Raw genomic sequence first — 21,257 nt, 5'->3', positions numbered from 1 at the left:
GGTTGCCATAGTGCAGGGGGGCAATTATCCGGCTCAAAGGACCACTTGTGAAGTCCGTATGCGTTACACGCTGGTTTGCCCTTAGCTGACTACGGACTCCGGTAAGAGTAGCCACAACCTTCAGGTGTAGTAGAAACAGGTTTATTGATGTTTAACCTCCAGCAGGTTAAACGAGTGCAGTTGGTGCTTGCAGTAGAATAACCATACATTACGAGAAGTATTTGTACGTGTTTGTGTGGTTTCTGTAGAATAAACGAAATACAGAAAATAACATAAATATACATAATTAGCAATATGTACCAGTATACGTAAATATATGCATATCTGAACAATTAACATAATTTCATATCAATTAAGAATCATTTATAATATATGGTTCACTTTTATGCAATTAACAGAATTGCTAATGCTTTTACATTACTATACCACAAGATTAGCAACATTCTCAGCCCTTGGGCCTTCGTCACTAGTGTTACATGCGTGGACATGCATTTAGAATTGACCAAATGCTTTTGGACACTGAAATACATTCAAATAATTGAAATTGTATTTGGTCTTCTTCATTGCCTACAAATAGAAATCACAATAAGTAGCCTAGCCTATTTATATCGGCTATTCCTACAATTTACATGATTCATATGATTCCTACAATTTACATGATGTAGACTACCATCCTGAAACTGGTGTTTCAGCAAATCTATTTCAACATTGTAGGGGGTCAATATTGGCCAAACAACCAAAACTAATTCCCCTATGGTTTGAAGGAAGATGGGAAACTGAACAATGTATTAACATTAACTAGAGATGCACCGATATTGAATTTTAGGGCCGATAACAATAACCGATAATTATTGGTTTATTGTGGCCGATACCGATACAATAACCGATATTTTTTAAATAAAAATAAAGGCTACAAAAGGTTTTGACCTTTTTATTTTCTGACATGTTAACACAAGAAAGCTCATTTAAATTGTCAACGAATGCTTTGGCCTACATAGACCCACTGACAGTAGATAAGATAAAAAACAAATTCTAAGTAACTTTCACATAATGCGAATTCAAATTCAAAGCAACACACTTGATGGCTGGAGCCCTCAATACTTAACAGGATGCACTACAACACTTAACGTGTAGTAGTTTGTTTTCACAATAACAAGTCAAAGCACATAACATTCAATAACATCCAAGACTGTCGTGTGTGTGTCTGTGTCACATCAGTAGGGTAGGATAGAGGGTGTGGTGTGTTACTTGGGAGACAAGAGTGGCAGGTTTTTCTTAATTAACAATTAAAAAAGCTCTTCTGCTTTCTCGCATGCAATCCTGTTTCGCTTTTTATCCATCACATGGCCAGCAGCAGAAAACAGACGCTCGCTATCCACACTAGTAGGAGGGGCTGACAGGTATTTCCGCGCAGCTTGGGCCAGTATTGGAAAGAGACTCTTATTTATTTTCTAATATTCCAACGGGCTCTTGTCTCGTGAAAGAAGACATTCTGCGAGGTATCCTTGCAGCTATAAAAGAAATTATAAAGAACACGTTCTCTTTAATACGTCTACGAATTCACATCTACTGTTAACAACTATGGCCTACTATGTTGGTCGTAGACATATTCTCAAGTAAAAAAAAAAAAAAATTTAAACTGTTTTTACCGGACTGCCCTCCTGTTCCTGTGTCATGCAGTCGTTCTCATTCACGATCTCATCATACATTTCCATTAATGAGCTTCTTTCTCTTCGGGGCAGCTTTTCTGGTGTTTCGTAGTTTCCATCATCCAAGTTCTCCCTGCATTGGACGTTCTGTTCCACTTTCTGCCGAAGGATTTCCACAGCTGACACTTTTACGCCTGGATCGAAGTAGCGGTCCTTGTATCGTGGGTCAAGTATTGCTGAAAAGCAATACAGGGGCTCTGAACTGAGGTCATTGAAGCGCCTGTTTACCTCCTCCAGTAGTGTCTGCTTAGAACTTTTGACTCCGTGGTCTGATGATGTCTCTTTCCTCAACAGTCGTTTCAAAGCTTGTACTGAAGGGATTACTTCGGCTGTTGTGGCTGTAGCAGAGCACATGTCTCTGGTCAACTGTTCAAATGGTTCGAGCAGGGTCACCATGTTCTCCATCAGAGCCCACTGATTGTATGGAAGCAAATCGTGACCAAAATTCAAATGAAAATGCATTTCCAGAAATGCATTTTCATTTTAAGAATGTGGCTGCATTATTTGACTCATAAATCAAATTAGTATTCAATCATCCTATTTGCATTTTCATTTTCTTCTTTAAGACTGCTCATTCTTTCCCTTAATTAAAATGAAAACGAAAAAGACATTTGAAATTTAATTTTCAAAATATGCCCCAGCAAATAGATACCAAAATTCAATTTGAAATGTAAAATTTGAAAATGAAAATGCATTTCCAGAAATGCATTTTCATTTTAAGAACGTGGCTGCAAAATCGTGACCACAATTCAAATTCAAATGCATTTCCAGAATTGCATTTTCATTTTCAAGAACGTGGCTGCAAAATCGTGACCACAATTCAAATTAAAATGCATTTCCAGAAATGCATTTTCATTTTAAGAACGTGGCTGCAAAATCGTGACCACAATTCAAATTCAAATGTATTTCCAGAAATGCATTTTCATTTTAAGAATGTGGCTGCATTATTTGACTCATAAATCAAATTAGTACTGATTAGTACTGAGCGGACATTGCATTTTCATTTTCATGTTCTGCCCGCAAAGAACTGCCCATAATTCGAAAACGAAAATGCATTCTGAGCGGCGCAGTAGAGTGACGTCAGTAGCCGTTCTTCTTCAGCTCCCTGCTGACCGAGCTACCCATCTTGTTCGGTAGGGGGCGGTGTGCACATACGCATTGCATTACATGGCAAATGTGCCGGGAAATTGATTGAATTGCCGGGTCTTTAGAGGACGCATCACAGATCATGGCGCTCCCTCAAATTGTGCAGACACTGATGGAATTAGCTGAGCTGGTAGAAACTAATAATATATCTGAGTCTGATGCCCGTGACCGAGTAGAACAAGTCACAGAGAGCTTGGCTGCATACTCTGCCGTCACAGACGTACACATTAATGAGGTTGCCATAGTAAACCTCTCTTCAGTCCTGGAACGGCTGGATGCTGTGGTGGAGCCTCAAATGGGACGGGGACGACCAACCATCCACATCCCGTTCGAGTCCATCGAAAACTATTTATTAAATGGTTTAAAAATAAAGGACATAGCGGAGCTGTTGTCGGCCACCAGACCATCCGTCGGAGGATCCAAAGCAACGGATTTATGGAGCTAGAAAGCTGACAAAAGTATCTGAATTTGAATATGAAAGATCTGAAATATTTGTGTGTCGAATTTCATAAAACTGAAATATATTGCTGTTGAATATATAATATCTGAATTATTTGTATGCCAAATTTAATACAACTGAATTATTTTGATCCAAAAATAAAACATTCTAAAATTCAGATTGCAGGAATTCAGATTCTTGAAATTCAGATTGCGGAAATTCAAATTCAGATTGCGGAAATTCAGATTTTGTCTGAACCAGGCCAAAGGTGAAACAGCTTGCTTTCACAGGAAAAAGTAGACCATTTAATAAATAGTTTTCAATGGACTCGAACGGGATGTGGATGGTTGGTCGTCCCCGTCCCATTTGAGGCTCCACCACAGCATCCAGCCGTTCCAGGACTGAAGAGAGGTTTACTATGGCAACCTCATTAATGTGTACGTCTGTGACGGCAGAGTATGCAGCCAAGCTCTCTGTGACTTGTTCTACTCGGTCACGGGCATCAGACTCAGATATATTATTAGTTTCTACCAGCTCAGCTAATTCCATCAGTGTCTGCACAATTTGAGGGAGCGCCATGATCTGTGATGCGTCCTCTAAAGACCCGGCAATTCAATCAATTTCCCGGCACATTTGCCATGTAATGCAATGCGTATGTGCACACCGCCCCCTACCGAACAAGATGGGTAGCTCGGTCAGCAGGGAGCTGAAGAAGAACGGCTACTGACGTCACTCTACTGCGCCGCTCAGAATGCATTTTCGTTTTCGAATTATGGGCAGTTCTTTGCGGGCAGAACATGAAAATGAAAATGCAATGTCCGCTCAGTACTAATCAGTACTAATTTGATTTATGAGTCAAATAATGCAGCCACATTCTTAAAATGAAAATGCATTTCTGGAAATACATTTGAATTTGAATTGTGGTCACGATTTTGCAGCCACGTTCTTAAAATGAAAATGCATTTCTGGAAATGCATTTGAATTTGAATTGTGGTCACGATTTTGCAGCCACGTTCTTGAAAATGAAAATGCAATTCTGGAAATGCATTTGAATTTGAATTGTGGTCACGATTTTGCAGCCACGTTCTTAAAATGAAAATGCATTTCTGGAAATGCATTTTCATTTTCAAATTTTACATTTCAAATTGAATTTTGGTATCTATTTGCTGGGGCATATTTTGAAAATTAAATTTCAAATGTCTTTTTCGTTTTCATTTTAATTAAGGGAAAGAATGAGCAGTCTTAAAGAAGAAAATGAAAATGCAAATAGGATGATTGAATACTAATTTGATTTATGAGTCAAATAATGCAGCCACATTCTTAAAATGAAAATGCATTTCTGGAAATGCATTTTCATTTGAATTTTGGTCACGATTTGCTTCCATATGATTGAGGGTCAGAGATGCGGGCAGCTCGTGATCGACTCCATATGCCGCTATTGCCCGTTTCTGTTCGATCAAAGACTGCAACATATAAAACGTGCTGTTCCAGCGGGTATGTTGAGAAAGTTAAATCATTTGTCAAAGATAGCCCCCTATTGTATTAAGTCCACCACTTTATCTCCTGTAATATTATCGACAGCTGGGGTTAAATGTTCAATGTATGGACTATTGCATTCAAACAGTAAATGCATTGACTCGGCAGCAATTGTCTCCCATGCCAATTGTAGCTATAGGCTACGCTGCTACAGCCGTGTTGCTTTTTTCTGGAATATGTGCTCAGATTGACCATGAACACGAAATAAAACTTATATCTAAAGTGTGGTGAAGTATGACAATGTTTTTTGTCGTCGGTTGCCATGGTGAATCCTAGTATCGGAGCTAGATGTTGGCTTTTGGTAGTATTCATGCACGCGCAAAACTCAGAGTTGCCGTACTCCGAGTTGAGAACTTTACAAATTAATATCAGCTTTTCTGGAACCGAATTTTCGGAGTTTCCAATGTTAGAGTAACTCAACTCAGAGTTCAGGGTTAATCTCAGAGTTTGTTAAACCCGCTACCTGGAATACCCCCCTGATCAACGTCGAAGACAGGTTAGAACAAATCGATGTAACATATGCGAGAAATGACTAGTTATAACAGCTAGTGCTAGTGAACATTAACATGAGGATAGTAATGCTAGCAATAACACGAAACCATATAGCGTTACTTACATTGGCAGTAACGCACACGGCAACACAACATTAACTTTATGCTAGCATGATATTTTGAAAGCACGTCCACTCGTGTTAGCAGCTGGTATAAAAAGGAAATGGAAAGTTTGTGCGCGTGCGCAAGACCTCAGCCCTAACAGTGACGTGCGAGTTTTCCACAGAAGCCGTAGAGAGTTCTGCCTAGCCAAGTTCTGCCAGACCTGTCAGTTTTTCTACCATTCCTGTAAGGGAGGTGTTTGTCAGGTGATTGGCCGCCAGTCGATGGGGTGAGGATATCCTCATCCTATTAGATTTTAGAAGAAGTCTTTGGGCAGTCAGGTGGGCAGTCCAAGGGTCTGATGATGTCCCAGGGAGTAGACCTAAAGGTCAGGTGATGTCCCAGTAGCAAAAGGATACATCCTTCTCCGAGCAAAGGGATACATCCTCCACCGCCTAAAACCGGTTCTGTTACATCCTGCACCGCCTAAAACCGGTTCTGTCTCGTCCTCGAGACCCACAGAGGAGTGAGACCTCATGTATCTTTTATCTCCTGGTGTCGACTCTCCTGGTGTCGACTCTCCAGAGTTGTGAGGCCCATTGTACCCTCTCCTTGTCCCATGGTACGGTCATGGTGGGTTCATGGTGCGGTCATGGTCTGGTCATGGTGCGGTCATGGTTTGGTCTGGTCATGGTCCAGTCATGGTCTGGTCATAGTCCGGTCATGGTCCGGTCCTCTCGCCCCCCTGTCACTATGCTGACTTATTGCATTCTTCTTCTCACGAAAAGATACATTCACTTGAGAATGACCCTTTTCTCACTCTCTCAGACACTGTCATATTCTGCTGCATACGTTTGGAATATATGTGCATTATTATCATTACTTATTTTATCTGAAAGCATTGATTATATCTGGAATATTCAGAATATTTATGTTCAGCATTGCCATTACACATTTTGGTATATCTGAAGCATTGATTTTCTTTTTATGTAACAGACATGATAGAACATATTAAATATATTGGGGGTGGGGGGGGGTTAGATGGCTGAGTGGTTAGGGAATCGGGCTATTAATCAGAAGTTTGCCCGTTTGATTCCTGGCCGTGCAAAATGACGTTGTGTCCTTGGGTAAGGCACTTCACCCTACTTGCCTCGGGGGAATGTCCGTGTAATTACTGTATGTTGCTCTGGATAAGAGCGTCTGCTAAATGACTAAATGTAAATGTAATGTAAATGTTAATAGCAGCATAGATTTCATTTCTCCACACTAACCACAGGTTACCTCACATTAGAGGCCAATAGCCTGTGAATGCATGCCATTATTTGAATCTATGAAATAGAAAACATTTTAAACATTGGCAACACTTCATATCAACTACAATGTAACTACATAGCAAGATCCTTTCTAAAACATTGTTGGTACATAGGAATTGCTATAAAATTCAATGTAATGAAGTGTTGGCAGTATGTGTTATTGAGGTGAAAGAAGACAGGATGTGGGAGGGGTGGGAGGGGGAATGGGATGTTGTAAAGGGGCAGTTGAAGGTTGTGTCACAAGACGTTATTCCCCACTTACCCCTGGTTATCACCAGGTGTGCTATTTTCAATTGTTTCCTGTTGGTAGCTGACCAAAGGGTTTCCTGCTCTCGTACATAATGTTTGTTCGTGCCATGTCATTGTTGGGGCTCAAGAACTGGAATATCCACAATTGTTGTAGTTGAAAACCAAAAATGTATTTTTAATATTTTATTCAGTTGTGTTCCAGATTAATAGACAGGTACAGAAAACATGAACAAATGTGGAAATTAATCAGGATCCCAAGAACTAATCTGAAGAAAAGCTTTTAGCACTCAGGAAGCCACACTTGGGCCTCTTGGCCACTATCTCGTCCTGTAGAAGGAGACAAACTTAAACTAAACACTAAAATGACACGCAGGGTAAACAGTCATTGGAATAACATATTGAAAGGCTCAGCCCACTACCACATCCATTAAAATATTTGAATAGTCAATGTTAAATATGTAGGCTACGATTATGTTAACTTGGTTTCAAATCCCATACAGAATCAACATGTCTTCAACACCCAAAAAACACCCAAATAAAGAAACATTTTTGATGTTTGCATTCCAATTAATTTGAATCTAACAATAAACCATTCTTAAATATTGAGGTTTTCCTTACATAAAAATCATCTTAACTATATTAGAGATGACAACTCAGAGTGATTGGAGAAAAGGCAGAAAGTGAATAAAATGTTTGAACAGGGCTGACTCAGTGATTTTTTTTTTTTGCATCTTAATAATTTTGTCATCATCTCTATTAAAACAAATCCAATCCGTTTTGTCACCCAACCATGTACACAAGTGCACCAGTGGGTGAAAGTCTTGGGTGCAGTTCCAAGAAGCATAGCAGTTTAACAATAAGACAAGTTACACATCCGTTACACAACACAATGCACATAGAGACACATACTAAATATCACTGTGCTTCATCATTTGAGAAGAGAGCTCTCTGGAGAAAACGCTCAGACTTTCTTTATTCCTTGGTTCTCCTGATCTTCTGTTCTGGCCCTCACTCATTATGGGGTTCCACCTAGGGCTGAAAAGTGGGTCATGTTAATGAATATGAAACCATGGTAGGCTACCAAGCATTCTAGCTAGCTACAGTACCTACCTAACAATCTCATTGTTTGTTTGTGTTACTAACTTCATACATTTGGCCAATATGCCAACATTTCTACAGTGGTCTGAGGTCCAAGTACCACTGCTATCACAGCTTGAGAACCACCGTCTTACAGGAAAGTCTCTGCATTTGAGTAAAGGGTATTGTAAAAATGCTTTATATTAGTCTGCAAGAAAACATACAGTGTATCTTGTGTTGACTTCACTGTAAAGTCTTGCCATTTCCACGCCATATATCCAAACATTCTGAAAGTTGTAATGCCTCTTCACATTAGCAACAAAAAATTAGAACCTATTTGCAGGGCTATTTGTCTCCCCCCCCCCCCCCCCCCCCCCCCCCCCCCCCCCCCCCCCCAGAATTATTATGTCTACTATAATAGATTTATGTGTGGAGTTCAAAATGGGGATAAACTACTGAATGTAACTTGTCATTAACCAGTGGGGCCCGTTCTCCGTACGTCGCTTATTACATACAAGATCAAATGACACATCCAAGATGACAGCATCTTGCTAATCATGGTCTGGCTAATTCGGTTCTTTGAACACCCATGTTGTTTATAATTAGTATAGCTGGATTGAGGTATGCGTCTAAAAGAGGGTATGTATCGATAGTAGAAGAAACCTTGATCAGCAACGCTGCTATTGGCTGCACACATATGGCCAAAATAAGCGCCCTGTTTTTTTCCGCAACAGAGCCAACAGCGCAACAGCTTTCTCGACGGTTACTCCGAATTTGAAGATTTAATCAGAACGCCAGGGAACACTAGCCTGGCTGCCAGCCCAACTTCTCCCCGCCCAAAAAGAAATTTGGTCGGGAAGTTGGGTCTGGAGGGTCTCGTATTGGGGACCAACTACAGAAAACCAGAATCTGGGCGAACCAATTAAATTGCCAGGGCGGGCTTTATACAATGATGGACAGATGATCAACAGTAACGTAATCACCCACGTCACAAAAGAGCGCTTAAGTTGAATTCGTTTTGAACAAACATGGCTACCGCTGGAGATCTGGGATGTTATGATACTGCCATCGAGTCTGTTTTAGAAGACATCGACAGCGCATTAATTTTAAAAAAGGAACAGAGAGACGCAATCAAGGCATTTGTCGATGGAAAATATGTTTTTGCCGTCCTTCCTACGGGATTCGGTAAAAGTTTAATTTATCAGCTGGCCCCGATGGAGTTGTAATCCTAAACGGAGAACTTCGTATATGCATTGCCCTTTATTGTTTCGCTCAAAAAGGTTGACCGTGTGAACAAGTACTCTCCCTACCCTTAAATTAATTTTACAACACCAGCAAAAATAGTTTGTATTCATTCTTCAAGCATACTTCAAGTCTGCTTGTAGTTTAGTTCTGTTGACAACAACTATGCGGTGCTTAACGTCACATACTCTGTTGCTCTGATTGGTTGTAGGTCTATCCAATTGAGCGAAGAGGCATTTGTTTTCCAGGCTCGTTTGAAACACGCCCTGTAGTCAAAGCCCAACGGAGAGTTCTCAGACTCATATTCTGACTAGAATTATGAGTATGACAACGTCAGGCTAAGGGAACACCTCAAAGTCTGCAAAATCCAAGAAAAGAAGTCTGGCCAAAAGTAGCCGACCAAATTAAATGTAGAGTACTGACCACGCGTTTTATCGCTTGTTACAATAAGCTAGGCCTATGTTTTTTTCCATACTTTTATATTTTCATTTATCATATTTAAATCATATGATGTGGTTTCAACAAATGTATTATGTAAATGACACCCTCACAAAAAAACGATAGGCTATCCTCTCAAAAAGTATAGGCTAGCATATCGCGCTGTGCTTAAGGAGCCTAGCTAGGCCTATATATCACGCAATGAGCAATTAATTCGGTTTCATGTTAAATTCTGCTCATTATTCTTGCCCCTTCTGCAACAGTTTCCTGTAGTAAAAACGGACAAGATATATCCAGAGAATGTCTAATATGGGAAGAAATGCCACTCGAAAAACTTCCGGGTTCTGAACTGGTTGCATCAGAGAATGTCTAATAAACCCTTAACAGGCTCTGGTTGCATTCCATATGGTTTCCATATGGAGGTCATTCTGCACTCGACATGTCATGACATGTCTGTGACTTCCTGTATCACCTCTGCTATGGTAAAGCCTCAATCTAATCGTGTTTACATAAAATAAACCTGCTCCCGAGCAGGTTTAAGCTTACGGACCTGTTGCTATGACAAGAAGTCCAGGATGAGCTTCGAAGAACTGAACAATCCAAGATAATGACAAATCGTCAACAATCAAATCCAACTAACTGAGTTAGCGACGCACGGAGAACGGGCCCGTGAATTTGTTGTCAATCAGTACACCAGTGTCATGACTGTCTTTCTGTCCCCCTCCCCATGGGTGTGTCTGTGTTTGTCAGTCAGATTCCCTGTGAGGGTTACAGCTCGTTTTGTCTTCGATCATTACCACCACCTGTCTTGTGTTACCCTGCTGATTACCCTGTCTATTTAATGCCCCTTCTGTGTGCAGGTCCCTGTCAGATCGTCTCATGTTGCTGTTATGTTTTAGTTTCGGTTTCGCCCTGTTCGGTTTTCCAATAAAACCTTTGTTTGTATTCAACTGCCTCTGACTCCTTGGAACGCTACCTGACAACCAGGGGAATAAATATCTAGCGATAGGGTGTTCGCCAACAGCAGATACTGTATATTCCAAAATAGCAAAGATATTTGCATTTAACTGAAATGACAAGTTGTGGACATCTTTTGTGTGTGCACGATGCAATGTCACATTCACCATCACATACAGGACTTCATATCTGAAACACCTACAAAGGACACTGCCATTTACCACCATGTTAAGTTCAATCATGTGGATTGCCATGACAATAAAGGAAAAGCAATAATTAAGATACATACAGCCACGTAGGCCACACACCTGAGAAGGGTATAAATGAGATGTACTTTTATAAATCACAAGTGCATTTCATTTGAGGCTTAATAGCTAGAACTGTGCTTTTTTGATTAGGTCTTTTGGCAAAACCCAGGCACATCTATGACTGGGAACTTTTTTCTGTTTTGTTTGGGTCATTGCAGCATGCACAAATAATCTGCTTCTTGTTTGCTAGGCTTTGTTTCATAAACTATTCTGAAACTTCATAGACAGTTTTCTGTGGAGTAATTATGAGGGACTTTATGTATTGAAATATGTGCAGTATAAAATAAAGTACTTTCGTTTGACTAATTTACAGATTCACTTACGTATGTCTGGTTCGTGGAAGTTTCTGCGCAAGTCATCCTCAATGACAACCATAGTCTTTTTATCAATCTCCTTCTTATAGTAGATCCTGATCTGATGCTGGGAAAAGTTCTTCTCTCTGAGGTATAACACCTGGTAGAGGTTACAGTTGGTTTGAACATGTCTTTCAGTAGTGCCACACTTGTGTTCCAGTTCATTCAATACTGTACATCTAACCATACAAGTGAGTGGTAGGAGGTTCTATTGACATCAGCATGGGTCTGACCTGTTCTCTGGTGATTGGGACAACTTCTGTTGGTTTGTCCTTCTTGTAGAAGCAGACATTTTTAATGGGGTCATACCTCTTCTTATAGCCCATTGTGATGACCTGAGGCAGTTTTAAACAGGTAAAATCATAGGCTGAGTGATAAAAGACCCAGGTTCTCAGACCTAGAATACTTGAACATATATTCTTCATATCTCAAGGTAAAACATGACATCCCAAGTTATGTTAAGGAACTATATAACTTAATAAGTTAACATTCCACCCACAAAGACATGTAGAGCAGTATACGTCTTCAAATCTTTTTAAAAAGGGCCAAAGTCTGGACACTTACGCTGAGTACAAAGTCATTTGCATCCAGGTTCATGCGTCTTGCCACGTCACGTGCCCAGTCCTCGACCTCGACCTGGAAATGAGACATTGCTACTCCTCTGGCTTGAAATAAATGATGACCATACTGAACCCATTACCTTTATACCCCAAACACACCGGTGTGTGCAAGTCCTTCGTCTGAATGTCGGCAACACACTTGTAGAGACGTCGGCGGGTGATTCTCTTTAGAATCTCTCTTGCCTCAGCCAGCTCAGGAGAGGAGGAGTAGAGGATCTGCTCAAACACATGGTCTACATGAGGAGAGAGGAGGAAAAAGAGAGACAGGTTTTGGTGTACCTCTTTTGTTATCCCCGGCTCTTTTGAGAAAATGCAACAAGAGTATGAGGCTAATCTGAACCTGTGAGTTTAGAGTAGGCCTCCATGTCATATATGGCCTCTGACATTTTGAACATTTGCCCCCCAGAGCCTTCAATGTTGATGTGTTCATTTGCTTTGACAAGGGCGTCTGCAATCCTGCAATGCCAAAGCAAATTGATGGTGACAAGAAAACATTTGCATTACAATGTAGCAATTACATCTAAGAGTGAACTTTTATTTGACCTCTTTTACAGCATTTTGTTTAACCATGGTTGTATTTAACCATGCTCTATAAATATTGATTGATTGAACGGTGGTTTCCACCATCTCTATATTTATACATTTGACTTCCCACAAGAAGCTGTATGTGAGCCCCTGCTGTACAATACTCACATGAGCTCAATGAGATTGACCACTCTGTGCTGATAGGCTCGTCTGTAGAGGCTGAATCTGGTGTTGATCATTTCATACAGGTTGAACACTTCCTATTGAGAGAGACACATCAGTACAGTGAACCTTTAGAAGTCATACCCTATTTGAAGATAAGGGGTTTGCCTGGCTACAAGTAGCACCTTGTCTCTGGTACAGATCTGATAGTTCTTGTCCATCTTACAGGCTCGGGCAAATTTGATAAAGCGGTCATGGTCAAAGTTAGTCTGAAGACCTAGGTAGTAGGAGTCCCTGTGTGTTTGACAGAAGACAATTGATAAGAATATGTTTAGGAATACAATTTCAGAGACCTTTGACAACCAAGTGATTGAAAGCATGACATACCTGGCAAAGTAGTCCCATTTATTAACATCAAAACCGTTTCTCTGGTTGGCTATGATTTCGTACAGGAAGGACTTCTCCTCTGTTCTGCCTTTGTAAGTCCACTGGAAAAAATACAATGAAATGAATGAATGAAAACAATGCTCATTGACCTCTTGAGACTAATTATTGGCCAATTAGGCTGACAGTGTATCTAGCAAAGTAGCTAGCTGATAGCCTACACTTGTTTAATTTCTTTTAAATCTTTTGCCTCTTCCGGCGTTGTGTTTCACTCTAATTTGAATAAAGTGAGCAATAGATTTGTTCACAGATCTATTTAGAGGTCACTCATTTATGAAAGTTATATCCACATAATAGAACTTAGCTATGTTTTGCGTATCCTTGTCTTGCCTTGGTTTTCTCCCTCACTATTGAGGACTTAGTAAGATTCCACTTCAGAATACCCTAAATCAATTAACAGTATAAAGAGAGAGCCCACGAAGAAGCAGGAGAATCGGTTTAAAAGCTGCTGTGCAGCTTTTATGTTTGCTCCTCCCATGTTGGATGAACTATCAATGTCCTCAGGAGAATGATGTCTTCCCCTCTTCCATGTTGTGGAAACTATCAGTGGTTCTCACAATACTACAGGTATGGTTATGTTAAGTTAGGGCCCTAAAACAGAGGGACATTTTTTGAAGATTGAAAATGGCAAGTTATTAAAACCTCAATATCATCTAAAACAACAAAAGCAAATGTTTGTAAAATGCTGATATTTCCTGTTTTATACAGCTAAAACAGCCTGGGGTCAAAATGACCAATGTGTCAAGGACTTTGAAAACATATCATCATGTTAATATTGTTTATAGGCGTTAAACATGTAATTGGATCAAACTGATCCCATTCAACTATTAGCCATTCAACCATGTTTTGGCTCATGTTAACTTGTATAATTAACAAGCCTCTGTATTCCTGGATAGGAACCTTGTGGTCGAGAGGGGAAGAAGGGAGTAGTAGGAGAAGAGAGAGACACCCCCGTTTATAAAAGCTTTTCACTTAAAATCACTAAATATTTACCAGTTTGGACAGGACGTGTATTATCATCATAATAATCATTCAAGTGTTCCTATTTTTGACTAAATGTATTGTAACAAAACTGACTGCTGTCCCAGGGGTTTTGTCAATCGGTCCAGCAATTTGTTCCCTGATGAAGTCCAGGTCTTCAGGCAGGACCAGACCATGCTGCTCCATCACATTCCTCAATTCATTTTGGTCGACAAGGTGGTCAAACATGGCCACGGATGCATCCTCGAGCTGAAGAAAAGAGGATTCTGGTTAACAACGTGGAAACATATGCACATACACACGTCTTCCCAACATACATTTGTAAAGACAAATGTATTTTTGTATTCAGTCCTTCACCAGACAACCAAAATACAGAGGAACCAAAGCAGAATGGTTTCCTGCACCTGAACAGTTTAGCATTATGGGGCTGGATCCCTGTCCTAACTTGAAATGGGTCACATTTTGTTGTTGTGAATGCAAATATATCCGCCCTAAAATAACCATGCAGAAATCATTAAACCAATTTTATAGAAGAGCATATATTTGCAATTGCTTCAGTCATTATGAAACATCAGGGAATCACTGGCTTTAAAAACCCATTCAGTTGACAACAACAGGACACACACAAATAAAGCCAGTGCATTCCCATAAATGTTTGCCCGTGTCTAATAATAAATATTGATTTGGGGTTTTGATGGAGAAAGGGAGACAGAACAGTTTTTACCTTCCATGTACTTCCAACAATGACTTTGGGGATAAACATCTTATCAAACAAATGGGAGAAAGGGCCATGTCCTGGTAATACAAATATATGTTGGGGGAATAGAGAGAGAGATTGTTAACTCAAGATGGAAAGCATGAGTGTATTTGTATTTGTGTGTGAAAGGCGAATAGATATATCTTGAGAAACAACATGAGCTTACTCACAGGTGAGCCCAAAACGTATTCAAGTCAGAAAGAGTCTTGTATGACCCAGTGGGAAAGAGAGTGAGTGAAAACAACATATCATCTTCACCACTTTCTGCCACACCTTGAAATGGAACTCTGCAGTTCAGTTCATAGTGAGTACCGGTACACAAGGTTAAGTGTGTGTTTTCCTCACCCAGGTTGAGGCAGAGGCCAGCGATCTGCACACAGAGGAAGTCTCTGCAAGTGATTTCAAGTTCTGGCTGATGCTCTTTCAGCTCCTTGACCAGTCTACCAGCCAGGTGACTCACTCTAGACCGACACACACACAACCAGTTAGCAGTAAGCACAAAACAAGACCTAAATCATCCAGTACCATCACCAAATCATTTGAATGTCCTACCCTATGGAGTGTTCAAAGCGGGTGTGGGACGCCCCAGGATAGACGTAGCAGACCCCTCCAAGTTGCTTGATGTAGCGAAGTCTCTGGAACTGGGGTGTGTCAACGATGCAGACCAGCAAAGGGTGCATTGGCACAATCCCATGTATGGGATCGTTGAACACCTGAAAGAGCTAGTGTTTTATTCATCCAACGTCAATTGTGGTGGTGGAATAATAACACGCGTTTGAACAACTCTGTAAACAACACTGTGCTGGGAACCCCTCTCATTCGTTCTTCAAATGTCCCTCTGTGATTGGCTTGTCAAACCTCAATCGTTGTCACAGCGCGCATGTCCTCGTCCAATCAGTTATCTGTCCGTCTCCCTTTCAGGCTTCAACTGTCTTCCGTTCGTAAGTCGACTTGTCACCCAAACCGTGTTTTTTCTATTCTACCGTCGGCTGTACTGCGTGAACGGTAACTTTCGTTTTCGCTGCTGTTCTTATATTTACATGTATCTTTGTTGCTGTTTTGATCGGCTTTACTCGATATAGTGATTTTTGTTTCGTTTGGTTCATCACCCAGTGACGACAGTATGGGTAAGCTGCCCATGGTTGCCATGACGTTACACCATATCTGTTACACTTCAGGTTAGGAACGAGTGCTACGTGTATTTTAGATTAGGGCTGTTTTTGGTTGCGTGGTTAGGAATTCTTTTGATAAATTAGTCCTACTTTTCTTTGGCACCGTTCGTATTTCCATTGTTCTCTGGAGTGTTTTTGTAAAATAAACAAATGTAACCTATTATTTTAAATTCGGTGTTTGCGGTTTACGTTATGGCTCCCTACACCTAGACGTAAACGAGTTCTACCCGGGGTCTTAACACCTGAGTAGGCCTATAGCATGAGCCATATCGTGTGCTGGCTGTATTGCAGTGTTCAATGTAAACACCATTCATTTTACATTGTGTACAGATTAAAATCTAAATTTGAATTACATTTATTCAACATTATTTTAAACGTTATTTTGACAGGGGGTCATACTGAGACCAAGGTCTCTATCGAGGCTACGTTCATATTGAAAGACAATGGCTGTGGGTTTATATAAACTTTTATATTGGGGTTAAAACGACTCTGGTTGGTTTCACCATAGATTACCTAACACAAATAATATTTACTTGAAATTACTGAAAACTAAATGATACCAGAATCAAATAATGATTGGTAAGCTTTTAAGTATCGATTTGGAATGTACTTAGTATAAAAGCTACAATTTGTATTAAAGTAAAGTAGGCTACAGATTTTCGTTTAAAACACTGTGACTTTGCTAAAATAATATAATAATCAGTCATTATTTTTTTCATATCACGTTGATTACATATCTAGGTAATGTTTTAAGAAGAACATATTTATAATTTTGCTCTGATGGTTGTTATTACAGTGGTAAGTATTATTGTCTGTATTCAATTTAACATACAAGGTAGGCATTGAATGATATGCTGGCAGGATGAGGGTTAAGCATTTATACTGAGGACAAAATCCAGTGGCATTTGGAATCGGCGACCCGCAATGACTTGTATTCTAAAATCTTTTAATAGAGCTGAACATTGTTCCCACCAAAACCTGTTAGTGATAAACTCAATGTTGATGAGAAAGGGTCCGTGGTTGGGTTGGTTGTACAGGTGATGGTCTCAGTATAAAACATGGTCAGGTTGGTTGTACAGATGATGGTCTCAGTATAAAACATGGTCAGGTTGGTTGATGATGGTCTTGGTATAAAAGTGGACCAGTGTTCTCCAGCTACTACTTCTCTTTGCTCTCTTCTTTATTCTGTTTCTTTCTCCCTCCACTTTACATTTATCTAGGCAAAGTAAGATTTAAAACCTTTATTTTCAACATGTTTGCCTTCAATACAAATCATTTGCAATGTTATTAAATGTAAATTTCCTTGACCATTCTTGCTCTGATTTAACCAATGGAGTCAAATACCTGCAAATTCAGCATATTTGGTGATATACTCTCCAATCTAACTCTCTCCCATCAGATCAAGGGGCAGGGGCGTCAATAGACCCTTTTTACTGGAGTACGAGCCCCAGTATAAATCTTCTGTATCCCAGTAAAATCTAAAGTTTGAGTTTTAACAATTTACTTTATTAGTCAATAATTTAGATTGATAATCCTGGAAAAAATAAATGCAGTATCCCAATCAACCCTTGTAAATGTGTTTAACCGAAAACACAAACCGATGCACGCAGAATTCCATGTCAGCGCGCTCTTCTGAGCTTGCCAAATAGCCACTGCAGCACGCACACAGAAGTACACAAGTCAGAATTGAGGTAGGCTAAGAAAACATTACAAAACCAAAGATAGTTTCTAAAAGATAGGCCTACCGATCATCTTATTTTGACTAAAACATAAAAACAATATTACATGAAGCTCAAAAAAACTCAAATTAATGCAAATAAATGTTAAAATGTCACATTAACTATTGATGTCCCAGCCAAAGCTGATATCAAACTTGTGTGCCTGAACTATATAGTGGGTTAGGCAAGGGGAGTTTATATAGCCTAGTCTAACAACGCCTCTGTCAAGGAGCTTAGTTTTGGTTGTTTGGCCAATATAAAAACTTCTACAATATCAGTGAAAATCATTTGTAGCCTCCTGTGTGCCACCGTTTACCTACCTGCAGATTCTGACTTTAAAGACAAAGATTGTTTCCCTCTAATCAATCTTATTCCTTTGTCTCGTTTATTTCCATCACCACCCTCTAATTTCAAAATCACATCCAGACAGCCTCTAATTCATCTTTCTGTTGCTATTGAAACAAACTTCACATAGACCTATAGGGTTTTCCACATATCATTTTGCACAGCATTTTTACCTATTCATAAAAAAAAATACTAAAACATAATCATTGCATAAGACTCCTCAACACAATATATTGGATTGGTTTGTTTACGCTAAAACTGTCAAGTTCCTCTGAAGAAAGAAGGCTATATTTACCTTTCCCTGCACATTGAACTGGCAGGCATTCTTCTTCTGCTTGTCCGGACCCTGGTCAGTCGGAGTTGAGCATTTGGAGCAACTCATTTTGGGGAATGAAATAAACGGTACTAGTGAACTGATGTGGTGAGGTAACTGAATTGAATTTTCAAGACAAACGCCAGGTAGAGATGTAAGTGTGCTTTTATGCAGTAATGAGGAGGACACTCCCATCTGCAGATGATCATTAGACAACACCTCCGAATGTCTTTGAATACCATTTTAAGTAATCCATAAATATTACATTGTTTACTGTTCTTTTACTACATGCTACAAACATAACCTAATACATTTATTTCAAGAATGGTTACAATGTATTGCAATGTCATTAATAGTAGGCCATGGATTAAAGAAACGTTATTTTCCATTGGCCTAAACAAGACAGGATGGGGCAGAACGGGCACAGGAGACGGTGGAGAGGCCGTGCACAACCTAAGAGGCGGCTGCCAGGACTCCTTTTGGCCGGGGTGGCGCCTGGGAGCGCGGACGAGGGGGAGCTTGGGAGTGCGGACACGGGCGGGGAAGGTGGCAGCCAGAAGTCTCGGCAGGGACAGCCTCAGTCGTCTTCATACTTGAACCGGCGGCAGGGGAACAGGACAGGAAGGAGGCAGGGGCACAGGACAGGAAAGAGGCAGGGGCACAGGGCAGGTCTGTTTTGACGTAATCTTTCATTGCCCAAGTACGGTTCCATTCCAAAGAACAAAAGTCACCAAGAACGCCAATAATACCCTGAAATGTTCTTGACCCGCCCCTTTTATCGAGGATGCATCGGATGGCGACTTGGTCAGCGAGAACGCATCTGATTTCCCAGAAGTCATTGCAAGAACGTTGTTCTCTGTCCTCTCGGTCTTGCAAGACCATTCTCGCCTGACGCTTGGCAAGAACGTTCTCCTGAAGAACGCAAGTACGTTTTTTAGCATTCTTCGGATTGATAAACAGCCAAAGACTGGACACAAAACAGGAACCTAAATACACAGAACCAAACAAGACACAGGTGGACACAATGACACTAACTAGAACTAAAACCACTGAACGAGACACAGGTGGAGACAATGACAGACACAGGGAAACACTAGGGCAGGGCAAAACCAAAAAACGGGGGCACGGCTGTGGCCGTGACAGTGAGGGTTCTTCCTTTTTTGTTCTTCTTTATTTTGTTTTTGTTTTACTTCATGTTCTAGTTTTTCACTGTCTAGTATAGTTTATATGTCTCGTGTCATTTGGTTGTATTGATTTCACCTGTTAATTGTTAGCGTGTCTATTTAAGTCAGGCCCTTCGTTTGTTTCATGTGAGGTATTGTTTGTATTAGCAACATACTGAGCATGTATATGCAGATTGATTTATGTAGTATTATAGACCTTTGCCCTGTTTCTTTGACCTTGCATTGTGCCTAGCTTGTTGGATTATTTCTGCTTTGTGGATTACCGACCTGTTTACTGTTAGGACAGGCAAAATCGTAGTCAATGTGTGGAATAAAACAAACTGTTTACTCTGCATCTGGGTCCTCCACAATGGCTACTGGACATGCTTATGTCATGTTTCCCCTGTGATGAAGATTGCATCCACTGTGGCAGCCAGCCACATCAAACGTATCCATGGTGCAGTCAAATTCACCTAAGAAAAAGCACCATGGTGATCAAATGCAAAATAAATGGAAAATGATCCAAGTCTAAACAGGGAAGGGATGCTCATCATACAGTCCCTCCTAAAACCAAGTTATACAACAAACAGAAGGAACTAGAACCTACCATGTATACGTCTTTAGGCAGTTCCTTCAGACCCAGCCCTTCAGGGAGATCAATAGTGAAAATTGTATTTATTATAGAGAAAGAGACTTTCTTTATCCTCAAACCAAGCTCATTATTATTCCTTCAGATGTTGTCAACAGCACTTTAATGGTTGCAGAAGTTCTCTAATGTATGGTTTATTATCTGCTCTTACCAGGGATGATGATAGTCTTGAGGGGTCGTACCTCCAGCCCCTGAGTAGGGTACTGGAGAGGACTGTTAGCCTCTGCTATGATAAGAAGGTCCAGAGCGCTGGAGGACCTAGAGTAGTAATGGGGACGTACAAAAGCATCAATCACACGTAACAGTTACCTTCCATCAAATTCATATGGTTCAATTTGACAATGGGTTACAAGGAATTGTGGAATTCTTTTTTCATGCGATGGAAACTGAGTGTGCTTTGTACTAGGTGTTTGTGTGTAGGCCTGCATACCATCCACTTAAATGCTGCCGTTCCTACCTTTGTCGATGATGATGTCTGTATTTTTGTTTTGGAGTAGGGGTGGGGGTCATGGGTGAATATTTCCGTGTGTACTGTTTTAATACCTCTTCTAGAAACTTTCATACTCCTGTGTCCTGCGACTCTTCACCTCTGAGTCCTGGACGGCTGGGAAGAAGTGATGTGACCACACGCGTGGAAACAGCAAGCTTGCAAACGGCAGTCGGATGCTTTCATCCCTCTCGCATACGCATGTATCCTGCTTCAGACGACTGGGTGGAGAGCACATCGGTTAATGAAAAACATCTCTTTTGGTGACTGTTGGGTAGAGAAACAGGAACACTAACGTCTTGATTTCCAGGCGAACGTGCTGCTAACCCAAGTACACCACTGTGGAGGCCACAGTGTTTAGGTTGGTGTGTCACACACTCAACACTGAACCAAAGCATGAGCAGCCAACACTGCTCGTCACTTACCTTGCCACACTTTCCTTGACATGATACGGGATATTATCATGTTCTTCCACCGGTTTATGAAGCTTCTTAAATAGAAGACTCTTGAGGCCCAGTTCTGGGTGCTCATTAACTGGGATGTCAGTGGACAAGGTCCATG

At 40.5% G+C, this 21,257-nt stretch overlaps 2 protein-coding genes across 3 annotated transcripts in view; both read right to left on the bottom strand.

The window, feature by feature from the left end:
* Nucleotides 1-1,451: 1,451 nt before the first annotated feature.
* On the bottom strand, nucleotides 1,452-4,784 carry LOC124480271 (zinc finger BED domain-containing protein 4-like). The gene is made up of 3 exons (XM_047039402.1): nucleotides 4,681-4,784; nucleotides 1,650-2,124; nucleotides 1,452-1,511 (listed from the first exon to the last, which is right to left on the bottom strand). The coding sequence occupies exons 1-3, from the start codon at nucleotides 4,764-4,766 to the stop codon at nucleotides 1,452-1,454; spliced, it is 621 nt and encodes a 206-aa protein (XP_046895358.1). The 5' UTR covers nucleotides 4,767-4,784.
* A 2,377-nt stretch (nucleotides 4,785-7,161) lies between these two features.
* The window catches only part of LOC124480282 (deoxynucleoside triphosphate triphosphohydrolase SAMHD1-like), a 39,505-nt gene continuing 25,409 nt past the window's right edge, over nucleotides 7,162-21,257 (bottom strand). The window contains exons 2-14 of one of the 2 annotated variants that reach the window (XM_047039417.1): nucleotides 15,402-15,562; nucleotides 15,195-15,310; nucleotides 14,817-14,887; nucleotides 14,189-14,341; nucleotides 13,055-13,155; nucleotides 12,853-12,961; nucleotides 12,674-12,765; nucleotides 12,321-12,436; nucleotides 12,080-12,213; nucleotides 11,925-11,996; nucleotides 11,594-11,695; nucleotides 11,331-11,460; nucleotides 7,162-8,020 (exon numbers count right to left, since the gene is read on the bottom strand). In XM_047039417.1, the coding sequence (XP_046895373.1) occupies nucleotides 8,001-8,020; nucleotides 11,331-11,460; nucleotides 11,594-11,695; nucleotides 11,925-11,996; nucleotides 12,080-12,213; nucleotides 12,321-12,436; nucleotides 12,674-12,765; nucleotides 12,853-12,961; nucleotides 13,055-13,155; nucleotides 14,189-14,341; nucleotides 14,817-14,887; nucleotides 15,195-15,310; nucleotides 15,402-15,562 (1,377 nt within the window). In that variant the 3' untranslated portion in view covers nucleotides 7,162-8,000. Of the gene's footprint in view, nucleotides 8,021-11,330; nucleotides 11,461-11,593; nucleotides 11,696-11,924; nucleotides 11,997-12,060; nucleotides 12,214-12,320; nucleotides 12,437-12,673; nucleotides 12,766-12,852; nucleotides 12,962-13,054; nucleotides 13,156-14,188; nucleotides 14,342-14,816; nucleotides 14,888-15,194; nucleotides 15,311-15,401; nucleotides 15,563-21,257 lie in introns of those variants that run through there. The other variant, XM_047039419.1, reaches the window with a different exon arrangement.

The sequence above is a fragment of the Hypomesus transpacificus genome, chromosome 18 (assembly GCF_021917145.1).
Source record: "Hypomesus transpacificus isolate Combined female chromosome 18, fHypTra1, whole genome shotgun sequence".
NCBI lineage: Eukaryota > Metazoa > Chordata > Actinopteri > Osmeriformes > Osmeridae > Hypomesus > Hypomesus transpacificus.
The sequence above is the reverse complement of the archived record's forward strand: the minus strand, read 5'-3'. Positions and strand labels throughout refer to the sequence as shown.

What these genes read in the sequence shown, in the direction of transcription:
- LOC124480271 (XM_047039402.1), bottom strand. Translation starts at nt 4,766, where the DNA reads ATGTTGCAGTCTTTGATCGAACAGAAACGGGCAATAGCGGCATATGGA. An exon ending in GCATCTCTGACCCTCAATCA is followed by an intron (nt 2,125 to 4,680) that starts TATGGAAGCAAA and finishes TCCATACAATCA; the next exon opens with GTGGGCTCTGATGGAGAACA. An exon ending in AGGAACAGGAGGGCAGTCCG is followed by an intron (nt 1,512 to 1,649) that starts GTAAAAACAGTT and finishes TTTCTTTTATAG; the next exon opens with CTGCAAGGATACCTCGCAGA.